Consider the following 25,589-nt stretch of genomic DNA (forward strand, 5'->3'; position numbering starts at 1 on the left):
TATGGTCACTTAAACAGAATTGGTGAAGAAAGATTAGCAAAACAAGTGTTCTCTGCCAGGTTGGCAGCAAAACAACCCAGAGGAAGACCAAGATATTGGTGGATTGATACGGTACAAAGTGCCTTAGACGATAGAAATATAACATCTGATAATGTTGGAGTCTTGACAAGTAACAGACTGATTTGGAGGAAAATTGTAGATAGGAAGTTAGTAATGATGTAATTTTTTCATGTAGTACTGTCATATCCTGTACACCCCTTGAGGGCACATGGCAGGAATTTGATGATGATGATGATGATGATTTCAGAATAAAAAGAAAACCATAGAATTTACAAGTTGGGTATAAAATCTTTGTAGGGGTGACTAGATTTAAGTATGTAGGAGATATTGTTGAGAATGAGGCACGATCAACCATAGCAATTAAAGGATGTATTCAAGCTAGTAATAAAGCATGCTATGCAAATATGAGCATGATTAAAAGTAAGCTAATAAGTAGAAATACTAAAATACTTATAACTTATATAAAACACTCATTATTCTCATGATTACATATGGAAGCGAAGCGTGAACTCTTAGTAAAAAAGACCAAGATAATTTGAGAGAGAGAGAGAGAAGATATATGCAACAAGAAAAAAAAGAAGACCGAGATTAAAATGGATTAATAATGTAATCCAAGACGTGACTATTATGAAAGTGAAAGGTTGGGAAAGATTAGTCAAGGATAGAAGACTGTGGAGACAAGTTGTACAGGAGGCTAAGGCTCACAACAGGCTGTAATGCCGGATAGTAGTTAGGTAGAGTACTGTTTTCCTTGGTCAATTGTCCAGTTCACACGCTCTTTGCACCAGGCCAGATGAGCTGCCTTGTTCGTTTTTGTGATGTTCAGCTTGTATGCCACTGCTCTTCCATGGCAACCCAGTAAATGGAGTTCTTTTCATAGCGTATCGGTGTTCACCATGGTGTTAATGGCATTCGAACTCGTCACGGATGGTCTGTGCCGATTGTAGCCTGTTTTAACCAGTCATTTTTGACAGCTGCCCTGGGTGTCTTCCTGCACTAGTGATGCCAGAATGTCTCCATCTGTTGATTGCATCACCAACCATTGATTTTAGTTCAGTGGCAATGGCATGTATAAACATGCAACCAATGTGGCAGAGCATGATGACACCTCTCGAAGTCACTGAGTTCACATCGTGTTGCTATACCACCTGTATTCAACTGGTACGATGAAATACTGCTTCTTACTATCTGCACACCAGTTTTCATGTTATCAACAAACTTGCTGTGTTATGGCATATATTTTAAACACAACTTCAAGAAAGCCTATTTCTGTATAATTACTTGTAATGTAAAGTAAGAATTAAAGAATGCAATATAATTACTTGTAATGTAAAGTAAGAAGTAAAGAATGCAATATAATAAATTTAGTTTAATCCTTTATCCAAGTATGAGCAAACAAAGTTTGCACCTGAAAATATCTTCAGGACTGGGGTAAGGTAGTACAACACCGGGCAACTCATTATAAAGGTGGACCAAGCTAACATCACTCCTATCTCAGTATCTACCATAATGCAAAACACATCTCCTTGCGGATATGTATAATGTTATGCATTAAGGGAAGGGCCACTACCCAGTTTTGATCTTTATTGAGGTCTCTTCAGTGGGAGCCAGGCCCAGAAGTGGAGATACCAGGCAGAAGCAATGGCGAGGTCATCTTTACCTATAGGAGTTGCCAAAAGGTGTGCCACCTTTTTATTAAATTACTCTGGATTTAGAGAAAGATGTTGAAAGTTTATTTTTTCACTTGGTTAGACTATAATAAATTTAGTTTAATCCTTTATCTAAGTGTGAGCAAACAAAGTTTGTGCTTGAAAATATCTTCAGGACTATAAATTTATTATAGTCTAACCAAGTGAAAAAATAAACTTTCAACATTTCAATTAAAGAATGCATTACTTTGTTTTGTCAACATAGCATTTAGTTGCTTTTTTTTTTTATAACATCCACCTTGGTTATCACCAAGTATATTTGTTTTCTGAATGCCATTGCAGAAAGTTTTTTACCTTGAGTTTATTATACGTTAAAGAAATTATATATGTTATATAATTTCTTTAATTTTGTTTTCATTTTATATAATTTCTTTAATATACTCATTTTTAATCCTTTTTCCCAAGGAAAGAAAGCAATGTTTTGCACGTGAAATATATTCACGTCTGAATTACTTGTATTTAGAGGCTAATGACTACATATCACTGGCCTTAGTATGTATCCCATAATGCAAAGCACATCCCTTTCAGACTTATATAATGTTATATATAATGGGAAGGGCCGCTACCTAGACTGGTTTAGACCTTTACTGAGGTCTCATCAGCAGGAGCCAGACCCGGGAAAGATACCAAGGTTGAAGTAACGCAAAAGTCATAAATATATATATATCTCATATACAAGTAGCCAAAAGGTACTTGATCTTATTAATAAAAATCTCTGGATGAGAGAAAGATGTAGAAAGTTTTTTACCTTGTGTTTATTATACATTAAAGATACCAAGTTATTAGCCTCTATATACAAGTAGCTCAGATGTGAATATATTTTTGGGAAAAAGGATTAAAACTGAGTATATAATTTCTTAGTATCTTTAAAGTTACCAAGATGATATCAGGACTATGGAATGTAGATTATGAGGAGAGACTGAGAGTATGTGGACGGCAGACACTTGTAAACAGGAGAAAGAGGAGTGATATGATAGAGTACCCCTGTCATATCAATCCTCTTTCTCTGAAAAGATATAACTTCCGAAAGAGTGTTACAAGATATTGACTGATAAAATTTTTCATTATACGGAAAGTGGGGATACAAGGGGGAAGCATCGGTGGAAGTTAAGTTTGTGTGCAGTTAAAAAAGTGGTAAAAGCTAGATTTTTTTTTCTCTCATAGAACCATGAGTGAATGGAACAGTTTGTTTGTTGAAGTATGAGTTTAAGAGAAGGTATGACAGCTGGTGTGGGTGATGTATGGCCTCCCTTAATGAGTCCTTGACTCCCTGGAAGTCTAATAATAAATTATATCACAGCATGAAATTATCATTGAATAAAATGTGACAGTAATATAAATATGCTAAATTTCCTTTACTATAAAATAACCTCAGTTAACATGAAAACTTTAAACTTACTGAATTATTCTGTGACAGACAACACAATGCTATATATGATGAAGAGATAGAGCAAAAACATTTAAGAGAAAATATAAGTTAAGGAAAGATATTAACCAACACTGATAAAATTATATAAAATTCTAAGAATTGCTAAGCACCTCATTTCTTCTACATCATCTTCAGAACTTTCTCCCTCAAATGCAACATAACCTTTGTCTTTCTTGGACTCTTTCCTTTCTCTTCTTTTGCCAATAAGAAGATCCTTTCTTGATACTTTTTCTTCATCACTATCTGTAATTTAAAAGGAAAAAAAGTACATGAGTGAAGATACAAAAAAACAAAAAAAAAACGTGAACAGAAATACTTGCAGAAAGCTGTGATATATCTTAACATTTATTTAACTGTTTGGCATAACTAAAAAAAAAAAAAAAAAAAAAAAAACATTCAAATTACTTTATTGGTATAATGTAGGGATGCACAGACCCCCATTGATTTGCTAGTGGCCCGCCTCACCATGTATTATTTTAACTTTAACAAGTTACGTGATAGGTAATTTTTAAAAATGGTATATGCGCAAAGCAAAGTAGCTGTGATATCACGATTGCCTGTCTACTTACAATAATTGGTTAGTAATAATGTTAACAAATTTTATAATTCGTCTATTTGTCATATGAGTATTTTGTTTGGTGCGGTAATTGTAGCAACCGCACATAGGTGCGGTTGCTACAATTAATTATCACACCTAGGAATCGGTAAAAAATAAATTCTACAATGGATAAAGCAGGGCCAAGTAGGAAACACAAACTACAGGATGAAAAACGGCAGGTTTCAGGATAGCTGGACCGAAAAACATGGTTTTGTGCAGTTGTTTATTAATATCATGTGCTTGATTTGCAAAAGTGCTGTGGCGATACCAAAAGAACATAATATAAGGAGACACTATGAAAGTCTGCATTCTACATTTTCAAATCTACCCGAAGAACTACGTAAACAAAAGATTTCATTTTTGAAACGAGAATTGACAGATCAGCAAGTGATGTTTACAAAACCTATTCAAGATTCGGAAATCGCAACAGAAATAAGTTTTGAAATATCTCGCCTTATAGCAAAAAGGTGCCAACCATTTACAGATGGAGATTTCATTAAAGATTGCCTTGAGATAGCTGCTAAAAAAATTTGTCTTGAATCAGCCAAAAATGTTGAGAAAATTCAGTTAAACAGGATGACTGTGCAAAGAAGAATTACTGCAATGTCGGAAAATGTAAAGGCCAATTAACATCTCATTCAAAGAAATTTGCCTTTTTCATTAGCTATTGATGAATCAACTGACATTACTTCCACAGCCCAGTTGTTAATATTTTCACGTAGAATAACGCAAGAGTTTGAGGTAAGTGAGGAGCTTATTGTCATTAAGACACTACACAACAGGGCTAAACTTATCTGTTCAAATGACAATGCCCTAACCACAGAACTAAACCACACTCTCAACACTTTCTCAGCCAATGGCTACCCCCCCCCCAAAAAAAAATCCAAAAAATATTGAAACCAGTAAACCACAATCCCCCCCCCCCTCCTTCACAACAAGGATTACTCTAAATTCATCACCATACCCTATATCCGAGGCACCTCGGAAAAAATTACAAAAATCCTAAAAAAACATGACTTAACTTCTTGTTACAGACTATATAAAAAATTGGCATCCCTTATCTGCTCTACTAAAGACCCCCCCCCCCCTAGACCTACATGGTGTATACCAGGTCCCTTGCAGCTGTAAGCTGTCCTACTTTGACCAAACAGACAGGACAGCAAATATCAGAATTTCAGAACACAAGGACTATATACAGCCACTCTGGTCTTGCTGACCATGCGCTGGATACTTGCCATAGAATACGGTGGAAAAAAGCCATGATAATACACCATAGTAAATACAAATATGAAAGGCTTTTCATGGAATCAGCTTCAGCCCTAAGAAACAATCCAAACCTCAACAAATTTGGCTGCATGAGACTGCCTCAAATTTGGGAAACCTACATCAGAAGACCTTCAGCCCAATCGCCCAAGAATACCAACATTGCCTGCTAGGGGGGCACCATCAGGACTTTAGGAGAAATAATAGCTTCCTGCTTCTTCCTCACTTACTGTTTGTTGTGCCTGCATGCACGTGTCTTGTTCTTAAGTTTCTTGAAAATGGCAACGTGACGTTGCTGAAATATTGAAGTATATTAAAATTTATTTTAATGTATATCCTAGTTGACGTTGTAATTTCCTTAAATTATTTAGTAAAAAATTATGATAGGTATAAATAAAATAAACAATATATGGTAGATAACTTTCAAGTTTTTGTTTGGCGGCCCTCCCATAAGTAACAGTGGAACTATGGGGCCCTTGGCCTTAACAAGTTTGTGCATCCCTGGTATAAAGCAAAGAGCTGGGTTTAACATCCTTAACAAAACTATGCTGCATTCTACTCAATAAGTCAAGGATGGGAAGGATACTGTTCCCAATTATTTTTTTCATTACTTTGTTGATAATTCCTATGAGACTACTGGATATGATTCTCCATTTTATGCAATGAATCTTGTCTTCCTTGTGAAATGATATTATCCATGCAAATATCCAGTCAGTAGGGGCAATTCCAAAATTTCGGGACTTGTTGAAAAGCAGTTCAATTATCCCTTACATTTACAGACATTTTAAAATATCACCAAGTTCCTTATATAACCTTTATTAGATTTATTTACTTTCTTAATTTGCATAATTTAATAATTACTTTTCAAGTGTTTATATAGAATACTTCCATTTTATTTAGATGAATTTCATTGCCTAATGTGAGATCAGTGCTGCACTTAGTAACCTGAAGTGGCTGAAAAAGTTCCATGTTTGGATTTGTGTCAAAAATAAATAAAAAAATAATAATTAAAAGACCACAGCCTACCTAGGACTAAAGTAACACATGTTTAAACCTTTTGTGGCAGTGATATAAAAAAAAATTCGATTTTTTTTCTGTATCTAAAAAATCACTTTGAATTGGTATTACTCTCCTAGCTAATGGTAGCTTAAATTCAGCTTTATAACTTTAATTAATGATTTAATTAAAAACAACTTTTCTTATATTTATCAAACTTTTCAGCTGATTTTCCAGATCAATATTCTTCTCAAAATCTGGCAGATTTCCTTAAAAACATGGTTATTCATCCAACCAACTCCAGTTCTATTCTTAAACTTATTTTTTCGGTATAAATTTAGACATAAAATTATGAAATACAACATATCCTTAAAATTTCCCATTTAGTATTAATATTCATTCCATTAAATTTCAACTCCCAATTTATGCATTTTAATTTTCTTATTATATTCTCGAAATTAGCTTTCTTCAAGACTTGTTGCTTCCTTATTACAGCTTTTTCCCTTAGATTTAATTTCCATGCAAAGGTTAAATGAACACTATTGCACATGGCAATCTCTAACTAACTGATATGACTAATTCTTAGTTCCTCTAATGCTAATATGAAATCTAAGACTCTACCACCCTGAGTGGGTTCACTTATATGTTGCTTTAAAAAAGCTATCTCAAATTTACTCTAAAAAAGTGTTACCTACTCATTTCACTACTGTTTCATTTACCCAGTGTCAATACTGCCTATATTACAATTATCTTTCCTAATTCACTGAATAACTGGCCCATAATACCATCAATGGTTTCCTTACTGATAATATACTCCCACTCTTAATTTCAGAGCCCATATATTTATCACACACCACATTGTTTCAAATTCATCCCTACTACATGTATTTAATGAATCATAAATTTCCAAAGTTATATCCTTCCTAATAAAGCAATACACCTCCCACTCCCCTTTTTTCTACTTGGCCTCTTCTGAGAATATTATTATTTCCCTTGTGTAATTCTTCATTACACAAGGAAGCTTTTATATTAAGTCAAGTTTCTGCAACTCCAATGAGTGGCACACTCAAGATTTAATATTGTGTGTGTGTGTGGGGGGGTGCCCCCTGAGCACTCAAGATTTAATCTTGGGCGGGAGGGGGGGGGAGTTGAGTACACGATTTAAGAATAGACACTACACATTGTATACAACTATGACTGAGCATCTGCAGTGATCACCAATACATGAAACCCGTGATCTCCTGTGGTTAGGCTCGGACAAACGAAGTAGCGCTCGGTCTGCCCGAGCACTACCTCGTTCGCCTTGCGTTTACAGTGGCCATGATTCCCGAGAATATAAGGTATTCCCACCTTATGTGACCGCTAATTCATAAGTAGTATAGAAATAGAAGACATGACACAACATAAATAAAAAAATTAATTTCAATTAGGAAACGATTTTTAGAAAATCTAGTGTTGTTTTCCTTTTTTTTTTGGCACCCCCCCCCCAGGTGCACTACTGACTTCAATTACATATGGTTTATTATCTTCAGCTACTAATTTAAACCACAGGAGTTTATTTTTTTAAGCTGCATATATATGAAACTTTAAAACTCTCAAATTATACCTTGAAGTTTCTATATTATCTAACTTTTCGGCCATTCACATAAAAAAATAATAATACAGTGTAATTCAATAATAAAATTAGACTGGAATATATTGGCCAAAGATTTTAATAATAAATTAAGCCGACTAGTTTCGCCAACTTGACTGTTGGCTTTATCTGGGCATACATAAGGTGATAAAAGGTGATGTAATGCATCTTTTGAATTTGTATAATGTTTAGTACTCATTTATGTTTCTTTCTTGACCTGTTTTAAGCTGTTTTTTTTTTTTTATCACCTTATGTATGCCCAAAAGAGCCTGTGTAGCTCAGTGGATGTGGCGTTTGCACACCATCGCGCTAGGCCGCACGAAGGAAGTCTTGGTTTCGAGTCTAGTCGGCGACTAGAGGAAATTTTTCTAAGCCTTTTTTCGACCGGTTCCCGAGTTAGTCGATCTCTGGCACGGGCAAGCAGGTTTTTCCTCCCGGAAACTCGGGTTTTTCGTCCTGTAAACTCAAGAAAATCGACCGTAGAACCCACATTATTTCAGACATTAAATATATTGTGTTAGGGTTAGAGACCACGAGATGGCGGCACATTTGAGCCGTCTCTCTTCACTGCGTACCGCTTAATTAGTGATAGCCTTGGGCCATCTGTCTCTGATTGGGTACCAGTGGAGATTGAACTGCCCACTCAGTCTCCAAAAGTTAGATAGGGCTAAATGGCCTCGCCTACTCCCGTATATACGGGAATAAAAAGGCGTTAGCTGATTTTTTTTTTTTTTGTATGCCCAAATGAAGCCAACAGTCAAGTTGGTGAAACTAGTCGGCTTAATTTGTTATTAAAATCTTCAGCCAATATCATCATCAAGTCTTTCCGTGCCTACTGGCACATAAGGCTGCAATGCTGGTTTTCCATCTGCCCCCTGTCCCTCGCAGCTGCTCTTGCTTCTGCCCAACTCGCCCATCTTGCCTCCTTCATTTCGGATTCCATCATTATTCTCCAAGTTAATTTTGGACGACCTCTAGAGCGTCTTCCTTCTGGAGCCCAACTCGGTGCTACTTGGGGAAGTCTGTTTATCCCCATGCAAAGAACATGTTTGGTCCATTTCATCTTCTTGGGTGAATCTCCTCATCTATTGACTTGGAGAAGGTTTTCTTTAAAAGTTCCTTGTTAGTAATTGTATTTGGCCAGAAGATTTTTAAAATTCTTCTTAAACACTTGTTTTGGAAAATATCCAATTTATTACTTTGTGCTTTGGTAAGTTTCCAAGTTTCAGAGCCATATAGCAGTATTGCATGCACAATAGATTTATAGACATTAATTTTCACTTTAATTATAATATTTGATGCTTTCCATAATTTGTTTAGTGACCTGAAACAATTTTGTGCTTTAGCAATTCTTTGTAAAACATCTTTGTCAGTGCTGCCTTGTTTATTTATTACTGATCCAAGGTATGTAAAAGTATCAACATCTTCAATTGTTTCATTTTTTAACTTAATTTCTTTATTTGATTTATTCATATGAACTTGGTTTTCTTCTTTATATGTAGACCCACAGTTTATGCGCAGCAAGCAAAAACATCAGTTTTTAACTGTAAGTCATTTAACTTGGAGGACAGGAGCACTATGTCATCAGCAAAATCAAGGTCTTCCAGTGTGGATGTAAAGTCCCAACATATTCCTCTCTTCTGATGATTAATTGAGTTTTTCATAATCTAATCAATTAAAATTATAAATAATAGACCAGATAACACACAACCCTGCCTAATTCCAGTTTCAATGATAAAGAAGTCTGTAAGTTTTCCATCTACTTCCATGCAAGATTTGCTGCCATCATACATATTTTTAATAATGTTGATAAATTTATAAGGTATTTCTCTAATATTTTCCAAAGTTTCTCTCTATTTACTGAGAGAAATGCTTTACTGAAATCGATGAAGTTTAGGTAAAGTGGGGCTAGAAATTTTATACACTGTTTGATTATATTTCTAAGAGTGAATATTTGTTGAGTGGTCCCCCAACCAGTTCGAAAACCTGCCTGTTCTTCTCTTAGTAAATTTTTGATTTCCTTTTTTAATCTATTAATTAAAATGTTGGTAAAAACTTTTGCAGGAATTGACAGCAAACTTATTCCTCTCCAATTTTCACATTTAGTCAGATCTCCTTTTATAATTACTGCTTCTTTCCATTATTCAGGAATTTTTTCTGTCTTCCATATTTCATTATATAACCTTTGTAATTTGGCAGTAGTTGTGTTGAGATCAGTTTTAAACATTTCGGCATTAATATTATCATTTCCGCATGCTTTGTTAGATTTTAGTGCCTTCAGGGCATCTTTGACTTCGCTCAACGAAATCTCGTCTTCGAAAATGTTCAAAGTGGGTGTTACACTAGTTGTAATATTTTCTGCCTGTTGAGATCCTGTATCTACCTTCACATTTAAAGTTTCTTCAAAATAGTCTTTCCATCTTGCTTCGATTTTGGAGTCAATTGTCAATAACTTTCCTTTTTTGTCTCTAATCGAGGAAGGGATTGCTTTTTTGTTATCGCTGATTTGTTTTATAATCTGATAAAGTTGTCTAATTTGTCCATTTTCTGCAGCATGTTGTGCTTCTTTTGCTAATTCATCAATATATTTTCTCTTGTCGGCTCTTGCAGCTCTCTTTACGCTTTTATTTAGTTCATTATAGCAATTGCTATGCACCTTATATAATCATTCTGAATTTGTATTGTTCATTAATGATTTAATCTTTTTTCTCTCTTCAATGATCTTCCAAGTTTCTGCAGTTAACCATTCTTTATTTTTCTTTTTTCTTCGTTTACCAATTACATCTTCAGCAACTTCATTATATGTATTCCTGAAGTTTTTCCAATATTCTTCTACTTTGTTTTCTACTGTTACATCTTGATTTTCCTCTATTTCTAATATATTGAATCTGTTCTTTATCTCCAAAGCAAACTTTTCTCTTGTTTCTTTAATTTTTCAATATCAAATGCAGTTCTTGAACTTCTTTTCTTTCTTAATACACTTTGAAGTTTTAATTTCAACTTTGTCACTAATAAGAAGTGGTCAGAACCAACATTTGCACCACATTTGACTCTCACATCAAGCATGGATCTTACGAATTTACTATTGATAGCAACACGATAATTTTTTTTTTTTTTTTTTTTTGTGCTGCCGTCCAGTGCATCCAAGTCAATTTATGTATTTCTTTATGCTTGAATTTACTTACTCAAAGTTGCTCATTTCACAAAAGGATACAAACATCATGCCATTTTCATTTCGGTCTCCACAAGCCTCGAAACCTACGAATTTTTTTTCTACATATGACCTTTTACCCACTTTTGCATTAAGATCGACAATGAGTATTATCATATCATGTTTTGGAATAGAATTTATTACTTTTTGGAGTTGTTCATAAAAACATTTTATTTCTTCATCTGCATCATTAGTAGGTGTGTAAACCTGCACAACAGAAAGTTTGATAAATTTGGAATAAAACCTGGCTTTTATAATTCTCTTCTTTACTGGTTCCCATTCCATCAGGCTTTTGGTTACTTTTGGGTTCAATATTAGTGCAACTCCTTTTTCATGTTTCTCCTCAGATCCAGAGTACAATATTGTCTTGTTGTCTTTAGTTGTAAGTCTACCAAAACCAGTTCATCTGAGTTCACTGATGCTTAAAATGTCTAACTTGTAATTATCTATTTCATTTGTTACCTGCCTAGTTTTTCCTACTTGGTACAGTGTTCTGACATTCCATGATCCAATCTTTAAAATTTTTTGTGGCTTCATAAGTGACTCTTTCAACAACAAGGGTTCCAAAAGGCTTTCCCCTTGGTGTGTCATATATATACGTTATCCACATCAGACCATGCTAGATAACAGTCTTCTGGGAGTCTCGCAAGTCACATCTGTTGCCAGGAGCATTTGTTCATCCAGATTTGCAGTTTCCATAATCAGATAATTTTTTACAGGGAGGGGTGATTAGCCCTTCGTCCAACCCCCGAAGGGGACCCAGCTATACCCCTGGGGACTGGATCGCCATTTATCGCCTCTTATGATACACAGGAGTGCGGTTGGAGTATTCTACTACCAGCCCCAACATGGGGACCTCAGTCAATATATCCCAGTCTAATTTTATTATTGAATTAAAGTCGGTGGTCAAAAAAATAGAATTATAATAATACAGTACACATACACACACACATTATTTCTTCTAATAATCATTTTTGTTGATTTTACAGGTGTGCAAAATATGAATTAGCAAAACACAGATACTGTTAGACTGAATACCACCTGTCTGTACTACAGCATTGACAATGCATGTCTTAAGTGACAATTTCTAAAGTAAAAATTATTGCTTCACAAAAAAAAAGTTGCCAAGTATTTTGTAAATGCACATTTCAAATATATGGGACAGACAATTCATACATTTATTTTATAATTTTATTACTATCTATGGCAGATAAAGATTAAAACAAAATATAAAGTTCAAAAAAAAAAAAAAATATATATATATATACACAGAGAGAGAGAGACAGTTACAACAGTTTATAAATTGCATGTTTAGTTTTGAACAAATTATTAACCTAATCTGTTTGTTTCATACAGTGATTTATTGTTAAGTAATGACATTTTTGTAAAATCTCTTAAGAAAGCAATAAAATAAAATTTCTCCCTTTTAATTTCTTTCTTCATGTTTGAAAGAACTATGCATCAATAGAAAGTATGCACCCTCTGCATGTAAAAGAAACAAAATATAGCTTAATAACATATAACAAAGGAACAATGACTGAATGATATTCATGGCCTTTGTTACTGCCATGGTAACATTGCAGGTATACATACATGTTTTCCATGTATAAAAGAATGTATGAATTGTGAACTTTCAAATTAACAACTATACAAAAAATCAAAATAATTCTTTAAATTATTTCAGTTCTTAAGCAACCTAATCCAACAACAACAGAGTACAAGACCAAAATACAATCAAAATAAAAATTTTGATTCAAAGATATAGTGTTTCTGAAAATTCAGCATCGTCTTTTTTTACAATATTACTATGTGTGTGTGTGTGTGTGTGTGTGTGTAATTATTTAGTTTTATAGAAATCTAAAGATTAAGTTTGTTCATTAAATAGCTACATATATCAAACCCATTTAAGTAAGTGAAATTATTTTAACAGCTAAAGGCCAACAAGGATATGACATAAGACACTTACTTCCACCATGAACACATGCCAATGCATTCACTATTACCTTTAGCATGTCAACTGCAAATGAAACTTGTACAGGAAATAGTTTGAGATTTATTGTTAGTCATGTGCATAAATTATCCCTTTTCACTCAGCATTCTAACTGTTAAAGAATCCACTAGCATTATGATAAACCTTATAAGTAGAATACAACAATTTTCCTCTATCTCAAATGAAACAAACCTACTATAGTTAAAAAATGAACTGGCAGTGACACAGCATTAGAAGAGGCTATCCACATACACTTGAGTGAACAGTGACTAAAAAGCCAGTACTTATGTAATACCTTAGCAATAATCATATAAAGAATAAACTCAACTCTGCTTAAAGAATTAAAACAGAACTGACATTACCATTTATTTCCTATAAAATATGCTACTTGAGAGCAAGCTTTCTTTTAACTATAAGGATAGTAGTATAATAAAGAACCTTTAATACAACAAAATTTTATCCACTAATATTAAACTTTGGTCATGTTACACCTGCCAACTGATAAGGATAACAAATGCTCTCAATAAAGCTTTAAAATAGTTTGGCTATCTAATGAAAACACACAGTTCTGAAAGAAAGTGAAAATAAAAAAATGTTGTGTTAACTATTGAATGACATGCAAAATATATATTCCTTAAATTTATGTTTCAATAGAAATTATGATTTACAATAGAAAATAAATTTTGATTAAAGATTTTTTAATTAAAAAAATAATTATTTTACTTAGTTTAGTATATCCTCTCATTCATATTATAAGAATAAATATCAATCAATACATATATATATATCAGTTGATATTTATTTATAAAATTAAATTTATAAAATTTATTTGATATTAGATCAGTTAATATTTATTTATAAAATTAAAAAATAATAAATTATAAGAATCACAGTAATGATACATTTATTACCAAAAAAACATTTCTGTTTAACTACAAAATTTATTTTTTAATTTTACATAATATTTGGAAACAAAATGTTTCTTTAGGAAACATTGTTTTTTTCTAATTTGTCCAAGAAATGCAAATCAAATTAATCTTCTGATAAACAATACTTATCTTTTAGGGGAAAAAATATCTAAAACAATAAAAATGAAGGCTAAATGAAAGGTATTAATAAAATGTGAAAACAAAGAAATTGCATCTGCTAAACCAATAAGAAAAATTTACTCGGGCTTCTCATTTAGCTAAGTGTGACAAATTTTTATAAATCACTAGTAAGATATTGAATTGATTTAAATTATTCATCAGATACATTTTGGTAGTGCCCTTTTTTATCTTTCAAAATAAGCAAAATATGGTTCTTTTCATGTCTACATCTTTTTAATATTATATCAGAATTTAAAAAAAAAAACACTCAAGGCACTATACATCCTGATGATTTTTCACTTGATTTTCGTCTCTTATTGAAACTTTTTTGTAGTCATGAAGGTCATCCATATTTTTTGAAAGGATATGAAAATTAAAGATTTTGATGAATTTATTCACCGAGTTAATAGAAATTTCATGACAGTAATGACTAATCATTCTTTTTTTTATACATATATATTTCTCTGTTTATTCAATGACTATTACATAATAGCACATAAAGTTGAACACCAATAAATAAAAAAACAACTAAAATACAAAAAATTTAAAGAGAAAAACTTGTTTTATGATATCAACGTTTTAAGCCTCAAAGAACAAACCACTGTACTGTTTAATTAACTGGAGGCTGTGATGCATGCATTATAATGTCTCACAGTATGTTGTCCTTTGTTGTGTGGTAGCTCTATTAAATACATGGTAGAATAGTGAAAAATCCTTTGATTTGCTATTACATAAAATGACATTCACTAGGATTCTTAAAAGTTTAGAAAAATTTTAAGAATTCTCAATCCTGCATATTCAAAGCTTGAATGGCTTGAAAAAAAAAAAAAAGCTATGTTTGGTCTAATGAAGGGAAACCAGATTATCTAGTCTTTAGCCATCTATTGTAAAACCAATCAGTACAACTTTTTGTAGTGATTAAACATTACATAATCACTATGATGTTAAATCTTTTCTTAATCTACACTGGTGTCCAAAAGTTAAGGATGAGCTACATTTTTACTTGTATATGAAAAAATTCTCTGACTACAGTGAAATGTAGACATAAATTTATTGCCAATTATGAATAAATTATATTACACAAAAAATGTGTTATAAATTTCATACAAATTAAATTACAATATGTTTTGGGCAAAAGTTACAAATTTCCTAAGGATGTAGTTAACAAATTAATGTACAGTGCTTCGAGAAAACTATGCAGAAAGACATTTCAGTATGATATATGTCCACCCTGAACTGTGAGGCAGCTTTTACATCATCATACCATGCTTAGTGATTCAGGAGTTCTTGAGGCAAACTAACCCACTTCTCCTTCAGAGCAAGGATAAGGCCTTATTTTTTTCTGGAGAGGAATTTCGAGCAGCAATGTGTCTCTCTATTGTGTCCCAAATTCTATGGGGATTGAGATCTGGGGAAAGTGCTGGTCACTTGATTCGATTAATATCCTCAGTTTCCAGAAATATCTCCACTGCTCATGTATGATGTGGTGTTGCACTGTCATTCAGAAAAATGAATTCTTTGCATACAGCACCACCGAACAATTGAACATGATATTGAAGAACTTCGTTGCAATATTGTTCAACAGTCATAATCCCTTTTTCCAGCACTTGTAGCTTGATGCATCCATTAAGCATAATGCTCCCCCTATTTATTCCTTTCAAGAACATGCTCGCGATGGTAAGTAGCATCACTTTCATGCCAGATCAAGTGTCACCTAGAATCGAAGGAAAGACTAAAACAACTCTCATCTGTAAAGAGTACATTAGCCTACTGGTGTCTTATCTAATTTTTATGGATACAACAACAGTGAAAATTTGCTCTACAATGAGATGTGGATAAAGGGATGCAGACTATAGGCCTTCAGGCATACTTGTCGCAGATGTCTTGCCACAGTTTGACCTGCCATGGTACATTGATTATGTTTTGCTGTTATAACCAAAATCTGTCTTCGTGCTCTGTTGTAGAGTGAGGGTGACCTCAACAAATGTCTGGAACAAATTCCATTGGCTTTGAACACTTCCCACAGCCTGGATACAATGTTCTAGCAATATCAGTAATTTTGTGACCTTCTTCAAGCTTTCCAATAATTCTTCCCTGCGTGAAATCGTCTAGTGATGTTTTTGAGACATTGCAAGATATCCAAGATTGAAACTTTATTCCTTCACGAAAAGAGTTTCCTTCAAACAGAATTAGCTTAGTGCAGCCTTTTGCCTTTTATTTTGTTGAGTGCTACCACATGATCTCTTTGTGCATGATTCAAAAATTTGAATGTGTATCCGTTTTCTACTCAAAACTGTCAGTTATACAAATTGCCACAAGCTGATTCATTTGAATTTGCAATTGTAATCTTCAGAAATAGTGTTTGTCATTAGGTTTTGGACACCTTTTTATATATCAACACAAAGCAAATGTTTGCTTTGTATTGATATACAAAGCAAATGTATTTGCTATCATTATGTTACTTGGACTTAATTTTTTTGTGCATCTCAAACTTTCATCTGACAGCCTAAGTGTATTCCATCCAATATTTTTTCATCATACTATCACAAGTTTTTCCCACTGGAAAGGAAAGTAAATTATACTTTACAATTATATTTGAGGAGAAGTTATATTCTTGTTTTCATCCATATTTTACAAAAGCACGAGCAAACAAAAGTTTGCATATGAAATATCTTCATGAGAAGACTACTTATAAATGTGGATGCAGAGCACACTCCATCCTCAGTGTGTATAATGCTTCATGGAGTTTTCATACAATGACTTCAAGTTTTATGCAATGACACAGGTTCAAGCAGAAATAACCAAGAGGTTATTGTCTCGACTCAAAATACAGGTGGCCAAAAATAGCCAGATAAGCATAAGTTAATATTACATTAATAGAATTATGGCAAAAGTGGGGCTATAATCAGCTATGAGAGAAACTCATGAAGCATGTGAGTAAAGGCAAAGTACAGTATGAGCAGCAGCATTCAATCAGATAAGAAAAAACGTAGGAAGTTCTTTAGTTATGGGACTTGTAAAAAGAATGATTATGGGAAGATGTTAATTTGAATATTTAATAGGCAATTCATTAAGGTATTTTATACTGGTGATTGTGATATTGTATAGTCTGAGTGAGAATGGAATGGTAAAGAGGAACTGAGAAATGAGTGTGCAAGAGGTATGAGGATTTTAAACCTATAGCACATTAACAGTGGTCTAGAAATTGTGTACAAGAAACCCAACATGGATTTTTTTAAAATATTTCATGCAACCAATAACCAGTATAACAGTCTCACACCGAGCAATGAAATGAAATTTATTTTAGGTGATAAGCTTATAGTGTACTTCATGTTAATAACACTCACATTACATTATGATGATAAATCAATGCATGCTTCAAGGAAATATTACAGGGAGATAACCATGCTGCTGATATGCCTCTTTATCAAGTCTTGCAACAGGGAAGAAAGATGTAAAGGATTAAATTACTCCATTGCACAAAACCAATGTTTCAAATCCATCTCTGGAGTGTGGTTAAAATGCATTTTAAGTTGATGATGGTTGGGATTCAGGGTCTTGCTGTTATGCAAGATTTTATAAAAGGATCAGCATGAATTTGTTAAGGGAAGGTTGTGTTTTAGCAATTTATTTATGTATTACAACAGGGAATGGATATACTATACAAAGGAGGTGTGTGTGTGTGTATACTGTATACACATATGTATACAGTATAATTTATTTAATGTGAATTACATTAAAAGAACCTAATGTACTACAGTTTATAACTGAAAGGTTATAACCTATAGTACATTAGTATTAATACTACAGGCAGATTAAAAAGCAGATGGAAGAATGACAGGATAATGCAGCCTATAATCACAAAAGACCTGAGTTTGATTCTCATCTTGATGAAAGGAATTTTCCCATTAAAAAAATCAAATATACTATAGGTGGGCCAAGGTTAGATACATACCTCTGTAGAGCAGTCAGAAGAATGATGGGACAATGCACCTTCCAAATGGAAAAAACTAAGTTCAAGTCTCATCATGATGAGATGAATCTTTGTATGGACTTTTTCCAAGTGAAAGTGAGTTAGCTAATCTCATACAGAGGTTTGATGTTGACAAATTCAATTTGCCTGTATCCTGAATACAGGCAAATTGACCATCAAACACATGCAATTAAAAGACAAAATTACTATTAGTGGATAGTAGAAAGATATAGTGTGTATGATGAATTATATAATGTGTAGCTGATGGAAATGGATGAAGAGGCTAATTGACTGGAGAGCAGATATGCTTATCTACTCAGCCAACAAGGCAGGTATATTATACAGTACTATACATAGATTTTACAAAAGCTTTGACAGACCTGCTACATGATGATGATAGTGAAATTTAGGCAGATTGGATGGGCTAATAAATTAGTGAGCTAATTAAGAGTTAGTTGTCTGATAAATATCAGCAAGCTGTGTATGGAGAATAGCATGCTCTTAAAAGAGAAAGTTCACTAGCAGTATATGCAAGGGCCTGTTTCAGGGAGCCATTATTGTTTAGCATCTAGCCATGACGTCTATAGACGTCAACTAATCTGGATATGATTCTGTAATGGATAAGAAATGCAATTTGGTCTCACTATTTCATCCACCTCACTGGTAGGGAGGTTAAATGGGAATATGCAGTTGTTTGAAGATGATGAAAATTTTGAAAGACTCAACAAAACAAATGCTGTGGCTCTTCAAGAGGGTTTTAATAGACTGTCTATTATATGGGCAGGTGTGGTTCTACTAATTTAATCCTACAGAAGTGTTGACATTTGGGAGGTAAGAATTGTATACAGTGAGTCAACTGGTAAGGATATAGAAAGTTTTCTCCTTTGGTTACAAAGTAAATTACAATAGATGAGAAATTATATTCTTGTTTTGATCCTTTACTCAAGTGCAAGTAAACAAAGTTTGTGCATGAAGCATCTTCATGACTAGGCTACTTGTATACAGAAGCCTCAAATTTAGAGATTACATTTTGAGAATTGTAAGACAATAAAAGGAATTATGGCAATACTAAATGAGACAATGACAAGTAAAAATAAACAAATTACAGATCCACTCTATAAAGCTTGGAACACGAATCAACAGACCTTTCCTGAGAATAGTCCATCGCCAAGTGAAGGTGTTTTTTTTCGCTCTATATACAGTAGTATAGTTAAGAAGTACTTCATGCATAAACTTTGCTTATGATTGAGTAAAGGATTAAAATAAGAATATAACTTCCTGGCTATTGTAATTTACTTTGTAAACTAAGCAGAAAAAACTTTATACAACTACCTCTGATCCAGAATATTTTAATAATATTCTGGATCTACTTTAATGATGATACACCATTTTATTGCTTGCAAAATGGAAAGCATATGATTTCTACATTGATCAAAGATTGGTTGATTGGTAGAGCCACTGCTACTAATGGCTTGAAAAAAGTTAAGCAGGTTTGAGCGCAGTTAGTAGTTAGAAGGAGTCAATCGTTCGATGGTGTTGGCACATTCTCCCTCGATGAGTCTTTGGAGGTGTCACATAATAATAATAATAATAATCTAACTTTAGTATTCCCCTGGATCTAGTCCCACTGATGAACAATAAAAGGTTGAGTGACTCTACCCTTAATGCACAGCAACATATGCTTTGAAAGGAAGCATGGTGTGAATAATTATAAGATAATAGGGCAATTTGATATGAAGTTAACAGCTTCTATATATATATATATATACCAGCACCCTAGTTGTGAAGATACATCATGCACAAACTACTTACACCTGGGACTAAACAATTATATAATTTGTCTATTGTAATTTACTATAATGAGGATGTGTTGAAAGAGATTAATAAGGATTTCAAATTTAGAGACTTGAACAGGAGTCAATAGATCTCCTTCCCCTGTACATGGTGTCCATCCAAGCCCAGTGGACATGGTATCATGGTACAGAATATATTTTACTGGCCAGAATTAAGATCTCTTGCACACTGATCAACATAATCAAGAGCAACATGGCAATGGCACAGTGCGAGCAGACACGCAACACACACACCGTCTTCTTGAACCATCAAGTAAGTCACACTATTGTGTTGATCAGTGTGCAAAGGGATAGTAATGTGGTCATAATTCGTTAAGTCAGTGTTACATATATGCATGCATAATAAATTTAGTTTAATCCTTTATTCAAGTGTAAGTAAACAAAGTTTGCACCTGAAAATATCTTCAGGACTGAGACAAGGTGGTACATCTATTGGCAACTCACAGATGTACCACCTTGCCTCAGTCCTGAAGATATTTTCAGGTGCAAACTTTGTTTGCTTACACTTGGATAAAGGATTAAACTAAATTTATTATAGTCTAACCAAGTGCAAATAAACTTCCAATATGCATACATACAAACCACAGTAACAGAAAAACATATTTTATGTTTAACATAATAAAATACTTAACTATACCACTGGACAGTTATTTTATTGTGTGTTACAGTGTTAAAGATAGTAACATCAGTTATCTAGTAAAAATTTTAATCAATAATTTGTAGTCATGTAATAGTGAAGAAAAGAAATTTTGCACTTGGAAATTTATCCCATCATGACAATATTTTATCATTAAAAAAATCTGGAAAATGTGAACTGACAAAAAAATTAAGATAAGCATGGAAAATATATACTATTAAACCTGAACTATAATGATTTGAGGGGGGGGGGGGTTGTTCCCCCTCAAAATTCATTGTATTACATTGTATCAGTGTATTACTATTTATCTTATTATCTTGAAAAATGGATCAATAACAACAGAATTTACCTACTGGAACAATAATGTTATTCATTTTTAACCAAAGCTCACTCATAAGTGAGCTACATGGTTAAAACCAAATAAGATAAGCTCACTCATTTTTTGTTTTCCCACTTTCATAATTGTGCAGCAACTGAGTGGACACTTTAAAATGCATACAAATGAACTACACAATTATATAAATAAACTGCACAGTGGGAAAGATGACACGAGTCATTTTCCCCAAAACTTGGGGGGGGGGGGCAAGTTTAACTTCCTAGCATCATTACTTACTTCATCAATTCTGTTATGCATCTTTTACTAGAAGTGAAATGAGGTGGTGAGAAACCAGTGCCCAGAACAGTAGCAATTGTACTTATTAAGAGTCAAGCAAAAAATGCATAGCATGCAATTTTTGCTTGACTCTTAATAAGTACAATATGCTTGACTCTTAATAAGTATATTAATGAAAAAAAAAACACAATTTAACAATAAAATTTAGTTTTAAATTTTATGCATATTAATTTTTAAAATAGGTCTGTTGATTTATACCCCCCCCTTGACACCGCAAGGTAAAAGAGGGGAAAAAGGAAGATGAGATGAGATTTTTAAAATAATACTGAGAATTAATGAATCATAAGGGTTATTTTTTTTTAGAGGAAGTTAAGCCTCCTCTGATAAGTTGGCCTCTGCTTCAGTTCAGTTTGAAATATTTCTTCGTTGACTGGAAAGCCCCCACCATTTTGTAATTTAATTTCTAATCCCATATGACTTGTTTCTCTTAGTATATCATTAATTTCATCATACTGTAGTGGAATTGCTAGATGCATGGATATTTTATTTAGTGTGCTAACACTAAGAAAGTATTACTCCAATGCATGTATATTTATCTGAAGGGCTGTGTTCATCATTAAGTTGATATCATACTTGACTGCTTCTCTGTGCAAGTGCAGGGTCTTTAGATGTAATTTTTCTGAGAAAGAAAGGAGAAGAATTGAGTTGTACATAAGACATGGAATCAAGGATGATATAATAAGTGATGAAGATTTGTTGAAATATAGTTATATTATTAGAGTTGGTGTCTTTCGTGAACAAATTTAAATAATCAATTCTTATGTCTTATGTACATAGGACATGAAATCAATTCTTCCCCTTTCTTTATCTCAGAAAAATTACACCTTGTAATAGCAACTTATTACAAGAAAACTTGTAATAAGCAACTTTTCATTCTAAGAAAAAAAAAGTTACACAATTTTGTATGTTATGCAATTCAGGATATTGTATGATTTGATTAACTGCACTTAGTTTGAAAGATGCATGCTATTGTAGTGACAATGTTTCAACAGAACTTGAAGTGCATGTTTGAGTTATCTGTTAGTATGGGTATGAGATATTACAGATCACAACTTTGATCAAGTTTAAAGAGCAGTTTCTCTATTGCAGATGATTATGTCTACTATATTAATTAATTGTTTAGTTCTTTAGGCTTTCATTTTAATATTTTTATTGAGAAAAACAATTAGAAACAAAATATATAACATTATATCTTATTTGATTTTAATAAAACCATAAAGATGTAATCAATAAGGACATGACATTAGCACATAAGCCTTTGCAAAAATGCAGTTTTGAGGTACTGCATTTAGCTTCTTGTTTCATTAATGAATTTTTGTGGAACCACTGAATATATCAAAATCACAATTTGCTTATATTTTAAAATTCTCATTAACTTAGCTATTATAGTCACACAACAACATTTTGTACAAAATTAGGTCTATAAAAGCAGTTCCCGAGGATAATACCTCACAGAACTTTTCTATTGCCTCAATGCAGAATGTTCAAGCAGAACCACTATTTCAATGAGGATATATTCTCTGCAATAGGATCTCTTCAAGATCTTTAGGATTCTTAATATTTTCAGGACTGACCAAAAATACAGTGTGAAAAGAAGACAGCCACACAAATGCCTTTGAACCAAGTTACTTCTAGAAATGTGAGAGGATGTTTGTTCTACCTGCTTAATCATTCCACTTCTGAAGATGTTTTGCTAGTCAGTCAATTATATAATAAATGAAAAGTTCTGGATCCATAAAACACAATGCTTCTCCTGATGAATTGCCATCAAACTGATATGCAATGTGTGTGCTAGTAAAATTTCAGTGGATGCATTGGAATATAAACATAAAATCAATATTCTGATCCAAGATCAGTCTAATTAACTGATTACATATATACAGGGTGTTCGGGATAAATTTGACAGTTTCGTAAGGAAAAAGAAAATCTTCTTTGTATCTATTAAATTTAATGAATTGACAAAAAAACATTACAGGCAGAGTTAATTACAATACTATCAACAAGATTTACTCAAAATAACCACCATTAGCATCGATCACAGCTTCAATTCTGCTTCGGAACCTCGAACAAGCTGATGCTACAGTCTCCCTGGGAAGGGCCGCAAAAACTGTTTTAATTTTATCCATTAACTGGGCTTTTGTATTACTGGAAGTGCGATTGGTGTCTTTTTCAACTGCGCCCCATACAAAATAATCCATGGGGTTAAGGTCTGGGGAGTTTGGAGGCCAAACATTTGGACTGGTGATGTCGTAGAAATTTTCAGACAACCATTTTTGACTTTTCCCAGAGGTGTGGCAAGGGGCCAAATCCTGCTGCCATACATACGGCCTACCATTGGCTACCCTTGTTATCCAGGGCTTGACTACAGTTAGCAACTCCACGAACAAAGCCCGAATTCCAATGCCAGGGTTCTTCAACACCTGTTCCTGCAGATTTGCGAGGAATTCTGCTGTACGAACGCAATCAGATCGTCTGCTAGGGATCTTTCTTCTTGCTACATCCTCGTAGTCACCATTGCAAGTCTCTAGTTCATGCCTGATTGTTTTTACTGTATTCAGGGAGCATTGGGCAGCAGTCATAATATCCTTATTTTGATGGCGGGCATGAATCATCATGATACAAGTTATTCTCTTCCATGATTCAGGTGGGTTCCAGCTATCCATCCTTTCTGACATCTTGTATATGAATGAAGAAGGGTCCAAACTTTTAAATGAAGAGAAGTGTGTGTTAATACATGTAACTTACGGAAAAATATAATTAATTATAAATATGTCAAATTTATCCCGAACACCCTGTAAATAATGTAATGAAATAAAGAATTTAATATATCTTACTAATATTTCATGATGTGTATCACATCATAGTGAAACATATAACAAACTACTGAAGTTGCATGAAGTAAGAAAGAACTGAACTAAGGTTACAAAGTGTTTCTATTCTGCCACTCTCTGGCCAGTCAAGAGGGTACTATTAGAATTCTGGGAATGTAGGACTTAAGTCATTAACAATTGTAAGCAAACATAGCCAAATGGCATAGGAGAGTGGAGTTAAATTGAAGATAAGGTGTATAAAATATAGAACAGTTTTAACAATAAAATTACTAAATTTAATTTTATTACTAACATTAAATTAAGATATCTTGAATATTATAAGAAGTCATGTATAAAAAAAAATATTATTTGCATACACGAACATGGGAATATTTGTGGATATATACAGGATGGCCATAATTAAAGGGGTGTTCAGAGCCCTGTAGCGAAAAATATGTTGGATGAAATTCAGCCATACTTTGGTGTAAGCACTCTTGAAGTTTTTATTTACAGAAAATAAAAATAGTACAAAATTCTGCCACCAGGGGAGTTATTTGGTGCTAGAATCACATGATATTTGCATAATATCATTGTTTCTACTGACAAGTTGGTGGATATAATGGATACCAAAGCAGATTCACATCATTCTGATAAGACTGAGGTACTATGGATCTCACCTTACCAGAACGTGTGTTGCTAGTCAAGCTTTACTATCAACAACGCAGTAATGCTAATGCCGCACTTCAAGAATTTCAGTGTTTGAAGGACAGGAGATAACGTCCAATGACAATAACAAATCTTGGAAAAATGATTTTATGATTTGAAAATAGCAGATCTTTAGCAGTGAGGCCAGGATCATGGCACAAACAGATTATTCTTCAACAAGTTGGCGAAGTTACAACTGCTATCATGAAACATGGAATGAATAACACACAACAGTCCAACAGTGCTTGGGCAATATCAAGGCCACTAGACATGCCATACTCAACTGTGTGGAAAATCCTTTGACAAATGCTGAGGTTTTTCCCCTACAAGATCTAACATACTCAAAGATTTGATTTATGGTGATGTGGAAACTCAAATGCAGTTTGCCCTGACATTCTTAGCTCAAATGGAGGTGAATGATGCATGGCTGTGGAAAATCTTGAGAAGTAATGGAGCACATTTTTAACTGAACAGTACTGTTAAACTCACACGTTTGATGCATTTGGGCTGTGAATAACCCAAGTGTTCCACCTTAACACTCACCAAAAGTCACAGTGTGGTGTCACCGCATCATTTATTATTGGTCCGTATACTTTTTCAAAGAACTTCACCCAACAGAACCAGTGACTTGTACCATCCCTGCTGTTAGGCATCGAGAGATGCTGTGCAACTTTGTTGTTCTGCGACTGCAACAAGAAAGATGCCTTGACTCTAACATATTCATGCAGGATGGAGTACCACCTCACAATGGATTACTGGTACAGCAAATGCTACAAAAACACTTCACAGAACAAGAATGATTAGTCATACATTTCCTACAGCATGGCCATCTCATTTGCCTGATCTCAACCCCTGTGACTTTGATTGTGGGATCATATGAAACATGGTGTATGAAGGCCATGTTCCTGATTTAGCAACCCTGAAAGACAGAATAAAATAACGCAGCATGTGAGGCAAATCA

At 33.6% G+C, this 25,589-nt stretch overlaps 1 protein-coding gene across 5 annotated transcripts in view; it reads right to left on the reverse strand.

Annotated features, from left to right (window-relative positions):
- Window positions 1–25,589, reverse strand: part of Rlip (Ral interacting protein) — a 188,607-nt gene that overhangs the window by 116,203 nt on the left and 46,815 nt on the right. For 3 of the 5 annotated variants that reach the window (XM_090404629.1, XM_090404628.1, XM_090404631.1), the window contains exon 3: window positions 3,309–3,441. In XM_090404629.1, coding sequence (XP_090260755.1) covers window positions 3,309–3,441 — 133 coding nt within the window. Of the gene's footprint in view, window positions 1–3,308; window positions 3,442–12,865; window positions 13,163–13,251; window positions 13,379–25,589 lie in introns of those variants that run through there. The other 2 variants (XM_090404633.1, XM_090404630.1) reach the window with 2 other exon arrangements.

Source organism: Typopeltis vanoorti, chromosome 15 (genome assembly GCF_054136105.1).
Source record: "Typopeltis vanoorti isolate ZY-2024b chromosome 15, IOZ_Tvanoo_1.0, whole genome shotgun sequence".
In the NCBI taxonomy this organism is placed as follows: Eukaryota; Metazoa; Arthropoda; class Arachnida; order Uropygi; family Thelyphonidae; genus Typopeltis; species Typopeltis vanoorti.